Source organism: Coregonus lavaretus (assembly GCF_964263955.1).
Source record: "Coregonus lavaretus genome assembly, contig: HAP1_SCAFFOLD_7053, whole genome shotgun sequence".
NCBI lineage: Eukaryota > Metazoa > Chordata > Actinopteri > Salmoniformes > Salmonidae > Coregonus > Coregonus lavaretus.
In genome coordinates, this window is record NW_028164511.1 from 9,819 (window position 1) to 19,204 (window position 9,386).

Below are 9,386 nucleotides of genomic sequence, written 5' to 3' on the forward strand. Positions count from 1 at the left end.
AACTGGTGCTTGCTTTGGGACAGTGGTGATTAGCCAAAAACAACAACAGCCATTCGGTTGCAGCTAGCTAGTTGCGATGATCCAGTGTTAAGGTTCAGTGATTCCGGTAGAAAATCCGAGATGCTCTGGGTTGATAGCGCACTGTGCAGACTGTGCAGACTGGCCGATAATTGTCCAGGCTAGAGCTGGCTGGTAGGTAGTGCAGGCCACGGACAATGGTGAAGACCGCTAACGGTGGCCAATAGCAAGTAGCTAGTTAGCTGGCTAACTGGCTAGTTTCAGCCGGAGGTTCTATTTAAAAAGGTATAAAGAAATAATAGAATCTGTTCCACATTGTATGAGTCGGGTTGCAGGAAAGTATATTTAGTTAAAGGATGGAAAGTGAGATTGAGAAATATATACGAAAAAGACAAAAAAAACTGGCTATTTACACGAGGACACTATAGAATACACGACCGCACTGTTACGCCATCTTGGTTTTGATCATGGTGAGGCAGGGGTAGTTTTCATTACTGTCCTCATTGATTGTTATCTTGTCTGCCTTTTCCAATACCAATCTTTCTATGTTTTGGGTATTTGGTGCACGGGGCAGTGTGCCAGGCTGAGGGGCTCTCAGAATGAAATAAGAGATTTGTTGTTGTCTTCTTCCCCTCCAGTATTGAGAAGTCTGCCACCAATGTCTCGGGTGACTCTTTCCTTACTTTACTTTAAAAGTTGTCCTTGGAAGAGAAGACATCTGTAGGGTACATAATCCCCATTTTGATTTTCTCTTGGTCATTTATTTTCTTGCTCTTTTACAAGCTTTTACAGCTTTTTTCAGCTTTGTTTTTATTTTATTTTACAGATCAAGTATTTTTACTGCAACCACATCCCAAAGAACATCAGCATTTTCTCCTTCTACAAGCTGATTCTTCCCAAATCAAGTTTTCCTCAGTTATTTGATTGCCTTTTTCTCAGTCTCTCTCTGTGTCTCCCTCTCCCTCGCTCTCTCCTCTCTCTCCCCAGAGATGAAGATGGAGTCCACTCCCACCATGGACATGGACGCCCTGATGTCCCTCCTGTCCAACATGTCTTCAGAGAGCAGCTGTGCTCCTGTGGACAACACCGTGGAGAACATGGTGTTCGGAGGTTACTACATTCTGGTCTTCTTCCTGGCGCTCAATGGTAATGTTATGTTTTGTTGTGTTGTGCTATGTTGTGTTGTGTTGTGTTCGCTATATAGCCTACCTTGACAGAGATATCCTCTTCATCCACCCTAGTTGAGATATCCTCTTCATCCACCATAGTTGAGATATCCTAAGGAGCCACCGATGTTTAGCTTAAAGAATTGCAGTTATGATTGTGTTGCTAGCTGAGGAATGTAAGGATGTTTGAGTTCTAATAAATGAGATCAGTACAAGTCTTGTTCTTTCACCACAACAGGTAACACCTTGGCCCTCTGGATCTTCTCCCGGCAACGTGGCACATCCTCTCCCGCTAACGTCTTCCTGCTGCACCTGGCTGTGGCCGACCTCTCCTACGTCATAATCCTGCCGCTCCGCGCCACATACCACCTCACGGGGGGCCACTGGCCGTTCGGCGAGGTTCCGTGTCGAGTCGCCGGCTTCCTGTTCTATGTCAACATGTACGCAAGTCTCTACTTCCTGGCGTGCGTGGCTGGGGACCGCTACCTGGCCGTGGTGCACGCTGTGAGGTCACTGAAGGTCCGCCGTGCCCGTTACGCCCACATCATCAGCTTCTCCCTGTGGGCTCTGGTCACCGTCTCCATGGCGCCCCTGCTGGTCACCCGCCAGACTGCGGAGGTGGACGGGATGACTGTGTGTCTGCAGCTGTACAGGGAGAAAGCCTCCCGTAAGGCCCTCGTCTCTTTAGCCGTAGCCTTCACCCCTCCGTTCCTCTCCACACTGTCCTGCTACCTGCTCATTATCCACAGCCTGAGGAGAGGGTCCCGCCTGGAGCCCCAGCTGAAGCTACGAGCCCTGAGGACCATCGGCCTGGTCATGCTGATCTATGTGGTGTGCTTCCTGCCGTACCACGCCTCTAGAGCCACGTTCATCCTGGGGTACGCCCACCCAGATGTCTCCTGCCAGACCAGGCGAGGTCTGTCCTTGGCCAACCGCCTCACCTCCTCCCTCACCTGTCTGAACGGAGCCCTGGACCCCCTGGTATACCTGTTTGGGGCCGAGAAGTTCCGGGGAACGGTGAGGAGGCTGTTCTGTAGAGACAGGGCCGGGGGATCAGGAGCCACCAGCGCAGGAGAGCTGAAGGGAACACACGAGAGCTCTGTCAGCGCCAAGTCGGAGTTCTGAGGAGCAGGAGGTGGGACCATCTGAAATATGAACTCTGTCTGACTGACTTATTTTTAAGTCATTTTTTAAAGACATTTTTCTACCTGTTTTCACTCAAGCCTCTGCCATCCCAAGACCTCTTTTTTATACTGCCGCTCCTATCCATATGGGACTGGAACTTTGTTCTGTACTGCCGCTCCTATCTATATGGGACTGGAACTTTGTTCTGTACTGCCGCTCCTATCTATATGGGACTGGAACTTTGTTCTATACTGCCGCTCCTATCTATATGGGACTGGAACATTGTTCTATACTGCCGCTCCTATCTATATGGGACTGGAACTTTGTTCTGTACTGCCGCTCCTATCTATATGGGACTGGAACTTTGTTCTGTACTGCCGCTCCTATCTATATGGGACTGGAACTTTGTTCTGTACTGCCGCTCCTATCTATATGGGACTGGAACTTTGTTCTATACTGCCGCTCCTATCTATATGGGACTGGAACTTTGTTCTATACTGCCGCTCCTATCTATATGGGACTGGAACTTTGTTCTGTACTGCCGCTCCTATCTATATGGGACTGGAACTTTGTTCTATACTGCCGCTCCTATCTATATGGGACTGGAACTTTGTTCTATACTGCCGCTCCTATCTATATGGGACTGGAACTTTGTTCTGTACTGCCGCTCCTATCTATATGGGACTGGAACTTTGTTCTATACTGCCGCTCCTATCTATATGGGACTGGAACATTGTTCTATACTGCCGCTCCTATCTATATGGGACTGGAACTTTGTTCTATACTGCCGCTCCTATCTATATGGGACTGGAACTTTGTTCTATACTGCCGCTCCTATCTATATGGGACTGGAACTTTGTTCTATACTGCCGCTCCTGTCTATATGGGACTGGAACTTTGTTCTGTACTGCCGCTCCTATCTATATGGGACTGGAACTTTGTTCTATACTGCCGCTCCTATCTATATGGGACTGGAACTTTGTTCTGTACTGCCGCTCCTATCTATATGGGACTGGAACTTTGTTCTGTACTGCCGCTCCTATCTATATGGGACTGGAACTTTGTTCTGTACTGCCGCTCCTATCTATATGGGACTGGAACTTTGTTCTGTACTGCCGCTCCTATCTATATGGGACTGGAACTTTGTTCTATACTGCCGCTCCTATCTATATGGGACTGGAACATTGTTCTATACTTCCGCTCCTATCTATATGGGACTGGAACTTTGTTCTATACTACCGCTCCTATCCATATGGGACTGGAACTTTGTTCTATACTGCCGCTCCTGTCTATATGGGACTGGAACTTTGTTCTGTACTGTCGCTCCTATCTATATGGGACTGGAACTTTGTTTTATACTGCCGCTCCTATCTATATGGGATTGGAACTTTGTTCTGTACTGCCGCTCCTATCTATATGGGACTGGAACTTTGTTCTATACTGCCGCTCCTATCTATATGGGACTGGAACTTTGTTCTATACTGCCGCTCCTATCTATATGGGACTGGAACTTTGTTCTGTACTGCCGCTCCTATCTATATGGGACTGGAACTTTGTTCTATACTGCCGCTCCTATCTATATGGGACTGGAACTTTGTTCTATACTGCCGCTCCTATCTATATGGGACTGGAACTTTGTTCTATACTGCCGCTCCTATCTATATGGGACTGGAACTTTGTTCTATACTGCCGCTCCTATCTATATGGGACTGGAACTTTGTTCTGTACTGCCGCTCCTATCTATATGGGACTGGAACTTTGTTCTATACTGCTGCTCCTATCTATATGGGACTGGAACTTTGTTCTATACTGCCGCTCCTGTCTATATGGGACTGGAACTTTTTCTGTACTGCCGCTCCTATCTATATGGGACTGGAACTTTGTTTTATACTGCCGCTCCTATCTATATGGGACTGGAACTTTGTTCTGTACTGCCGCTCCTATCTATATGGGACTGGAACTTTGTTCTATACTGCCGCTCCTATCTATATGGGACTGGAACTTTGTTCTATACTGCCGCTCTTATCTATATGGGACTGGAACTTTGTTCTATACTGCCGCTCCTATCTATATGGGACTGGAACTTTGTTCTGTACTGCCGCTCCTATCTATATGGGACTGGAACTTTGTTCTATACTGCCGCTCCTATCTATATGGGACTGGAACTTTGTTCTTTGGGAAATCAATTATAGCTTGTTTCATCATATCATGTCTCTTCAGTTGTAACTATTTTCAACCCTGCTAAAGTGCTGGTAAAGACCAAATCAATGGATGACATCCTAGTTGTAATTCTAGTTGTACAGTATTTCACCTTTTTTAAGAGGGAATGCATACCTTTTGCTGCCACTCTTAGTAGATCTTGATCTGTTCATTCTTTTAAAATCTTGCTTAGTAATGCCTAATATGCTTTGGGCAAGTGTATGATTATGATAATACAATCTTATTCTCACTAATTAAAGTGTATTCAATGTTTCTGACCAAGTTAATTAATGTTACAATCAAATGTTTTTACTGTATATATTTTCTCATGTAATCCCAATTAACATTCCTTTGTCATCCTACACCAAAAAATGTAGCCATTCATTTCAAAATGATATATAGGCTAAATCTCTTACCAACTTTCTAGCTAAATGTTATACAATGTTTGACACTGAAGTTTATTCATCACTGTCTTCAAATGTATGTGTTTGGACGTGAGTTTCGACTGTTTCCTCAATGCATTGTAATTGCTATGCATCCTCACATAGCATTTGATATTGCAGAAAGGAAGCTATAGGGTTTAATACGATATCAAAGGGGCCCAGTCTGAGCAGTGACCAACTGTTCACACCTAAAATATCCAATGTTGGCCTTTTTCTTATTTATACGTTTGACTGTATCTTCATTTTGGGACTGTAAATTAATAAATTGTTACATCTATGTTGTGTCTTTTTTTGTTCTATGTGCTTACACTCTGTACAGAGTAGACTGAGGTTATAGACTGTCTTAGTGGTTATTAAATAACACTGTACAGAGTAGACTGAGGTTATAGACTGTCTTAGTGGTTATTAAATAACACTCTGTACAGAGTAGACTGAGGTTATAGACTGTCTTAGTGGTTATTAAATAACACTCTGTACAGAGTAGACTGAGGTTATAGACTGTCTTAGTGGTTATTAAATAACACTCTGTACAGAGTAGACTGAGGTTATAGACTGTCTAAGTGGTTATTAAATAATACTGTACAGAGTAGACTGGAGGTTATAGACTGTCTAAGTGGTTATTAAATAACACTGTACAGAGTAGACTGGAGGTTATAGACTGTCTAAGTGGTTATTAAATAACACTGTACAGAGTAGACTGAGGTTATAGACTGTCTAAGTGGTTATTAAATAACACTGTAAAGAGTATACTGAGGTTATAGACTGTCTTAGTGGTTATTAAATAACACTCTGTACAGAGTAGACTGGAGGTTATAGACTGTCTTAGTGGTTATTAAATAACACTGTACAGAGTAGACTGAGGTTATAGACTGTCTTAGTGGTTATTAAATAATACTGTACTGAGTAGACTGAGGTTATAGACTGTCTAAGTGGTTATTAAATAACACTCTGTACAGAGCAGACTGAGGTTATAGACTGTCTTAGTGGTTATTAAATAACACTCTGTACAGAGCAGACTGAGGTTATAGACTGTCTTAGTGGTTATTAAATAACACTCTGTACAGAGTAGACTGAGGTTATAGACTGTCTAAGTGGTTATTAAATAATACTGTACAGAGTAGACTGAGGTTATAGACTGTCCAAGTGGTTATTAAATAACACTTTACAGAGTAGACTGAGGTTATAGACTGTCTAAGTGGTTATTAAATAACACTGTACAGAATAGACTGAGGTTATAGACTGTCTAAGTGGTTAGTAAATAATACTGTACAGAGTAGACTGAGGTTATAGACTGTCTGTGGTTATTAAATAATACTGTACAGAGTAGACTGAGGTTATAGACTGTCCAAGTGGTTATTAAATAACACTTTACAGAGTAGACTGAGGTTATAGACTGTCTAAGTGGTTATTAAATAACACTGTACAGAATAGACTGAGGTTATAGACTGTCTAAGTGGTTATTAAATAATACTGTACAGAGTAGACTGAGGTTATAGACTGTCCAAGTGGTTATTAAATAACACTTTACAGAGTAGACTGAGGTTATAGACTGTCTGTGGTTATTAAATAATACTGTACAGAGTAGACTGAGGTTATAGACTGTCTAAGTGGTTATTAAATAATAATGTACAGAGTAGACTGAGGTTATAGACTGTCTTAGTGATTATTAAATAACACCCTGTACAGTAGACTGAGGATATAGACTGTCTTAGTGGTTATTAAATAACACTGTACAGAGTAGACTGGAGGTTATAGACTGTCTAAGTGGTTATTAAATAACACTGTACAGAGTAGACTGGAGGTTATAGACTGTCTAAGTGGTTATTAAATAACACTGTACAGAGTAGACTGAGGTTATAGACTGTCTAAGTGGTTATTAAATAACACTGTAAAGAGTATACTGAGGTTATAGACTGTCTTAGTGGTTATTAAATAACACTCTGTACAGAGTAGACTGGAGGTTATAGACTGTCTTAGTGGTTATTAAATAACACTGTACAGAGTAGACTGAGGTTATAGACTGTCTTAGTGGTTATTAAATAATACTGTACTGAGTAGACTGAGGTTATAGACTGTCTAAGTGGTTATTAAATAACACTCTGTACAGAGCAGACTGAGGTTATAGACTGTCTTAGTGGTTATTAAATAACACTCTGTACAGAGCAGACTGAGGTTATAGACTGTCTTAGTGGTTATTAAATAACACTCTGTACAGAGTAGACTGGAGGTTATAGACTGTCCAAGTGGTTATTAAATAACACTGTACAGAGCAGACTGAGGTTATAGACTGTCTAAGTGGTTATTAAATAACACTCTGTACAGAGTAGACTGAGGTTATAGACGGTATTAGTGGTTATTAAATAACACTCTGTACAGAGCAGACTGAGGTTATAGACTGTCTAAGTGGTTATTAAATAACACTCTGTAGAGAGTAGACTGAGGTTATAGACTGTCTTAGTGGTTATTAAATAACACTCTGTACAGCAGACTGAGGTTATAGACTGTCTTAGTGGTTATTAAATAACACTGTACAGAGCAGACTGAGGTTATAGACTGTCTTAGTGGTTATTAAATAACACTCTGTACAGAGTAGACTGAGGTTATAGACTGTCTTAGTGGTTATTAAATAACACTCTGTACAGAGTAGACTGAGGTTATAGACTGTCTTAGTGGTTATTAAATAACACTCTGTACAGAGTAGACTGAGGTTATAGACTGTCTAAGTGGTTATTAAATAATACTGTACAGAGTAGACTGAGGTTATAGACTGTCCAAGTGGTTATTAAATAACACTTTACAGAGTAGACTGAGGTTATAGACTGTCTAAGTGGTTATTAAATAACACTGTACAGAATAGACTGAGGTTATAGACTGTCTAAGTGGTTAGTAAATAATACTGTACAGAGTAGACTGAGGTTATAGACTGTCTGTGGTTATTAAATAATACTGTACAGAGTAGACTGAGGTTATAGACTGTCCAAGTGGTTATTAAATAACACTTTACAGAGTAGACTGAGGTTATAGACTGTCTAAGTGGTTATTAAATAACACTGTACAGAATAGACTGAGGTTATAGACTGTCTAAGTGGTTATTAAATAATACTGTACAGAGTAGACTGAGGTTATAGACTGTCCAAGTGGTTATTAAATAACACTTTACAGAGTAGACTGAGGTTATAGACTGTCTGTGGTTATTAAATAATACTGTACAGAGTAGACTGAGGTTATAGACTGTCTAAGTGGTTATTAAATAATACTGTACAGAGTAGACTGAGGTTATAGACTGTCTTAGTGATTATTAAATAACACCCTGTACAGTAGACTGAGGATATAGACTGTCTTAGTGGTTATTAAATAACACTGTACAGAGTAGACTGGAGGTTATAGACTGTCTAAGTGGTTATTAAATAACACTGTACAGAGTAGACTGGAGGTTATAGACTGTCTAAGTGGTTATTAAATAACACTGTACAGAGTAGACTGAGGTTATAGACTGTCTAAGTGGTTATTAAATAACACTGTAAAGAGTATACTGAGGTTATAGACTGTCTTAGTGGTTATTAAATAACACTCTGTACAGAGTAGACTGGAGGTTATAGACTGTCTTAGTGGTTATTAAATAACACTGTACAGAGTAGACTGAGGTTATAGACTGTCTTAGTGGTTATTAAATAATACTGTACTGAGTAGACTGAGGTTATAGACTGTCTAAGTGGTTATTAAATAACACTCTGTACAGAGCAGACTGAGGTTATAGACTGTCTTAGTGGTTATTAAATAACACTCTGTACAGAGCAGACTGAGGTTATAGACTGTCTTAGTGGTTATTAAATAACACTCTGTACAGAGTAGACTGGAGGTTATAGACTGTCCAAGTGGTTATTAAATAACACTGTACAGAGCAGACTGAGGTTATAGACTGTCTAAGTGGTTATTAAATAACACTCTGTACAGAGTAGACTGAGGTTATAGACGGTCTTAGTGGTTATTAAATAACACTCTGTACAGAGCAGACTGAGGTTATAGACTGTCTAAGTGGTTATTAAATAACACTCTGTAGAGAGTAGACTGAGGTTATAGACTGTCTTAGTGGTTATTAAATAACACTCTGTACAGCAGACTGAGGTTATAGACTGTCTTAGTGGTTATTAAATAACACTGTACAGAGCAGACTGAGGTTATAGACTGTCTTAGTGGTTATTAAATAACACTCTGTACAGAGTAGACTGAGGTTATAGACTGTCTTAGTGGTTATTAAATAACACTCTGTACAGAGTAGACTGAGGTTATAGACTGTCTTAGTGGTTATTAAATAACACTCTGTACAGAGTAGACTGAGGTTATAGACGGTCTTAGTGGTTATTAAATAACACTCTGTACAGAGTAGAATGAGGTTATAGACTGTCTAAGTGGTTATTAAATAACACTGTACAGA

At 40.7% G+C, this 9,386-nt stretch overlaps 1 protein-coding gene across 1 annotated transcript; it reads left to right on the top strand.

Annotated features, from left to right (window-relative positions):
* Window positions 1-1,007: 1,007 nt before the first annotated feature.
* On the top strand, window positions 1,008-2,309 carry LOC311116958 (uracil nucleotide/cysteinyl leukotriene receptor-like; the record flags this gene model as incomplete). The annotated part of the gene is made up of 2 exons (XM_084191966.1): window positions 1,008-1,164; window positions 1,423-2,309. 2 exons carry the CDS (start codon window positions 1,008-1,010, stop codon window positions 2,307-2,309), a joined length of 1,044 nt encoding a protein of 347 aa, XP_084048092.1.
* Window positions 2,310-9,386: the final 7,077 nt, after the last annotated feature.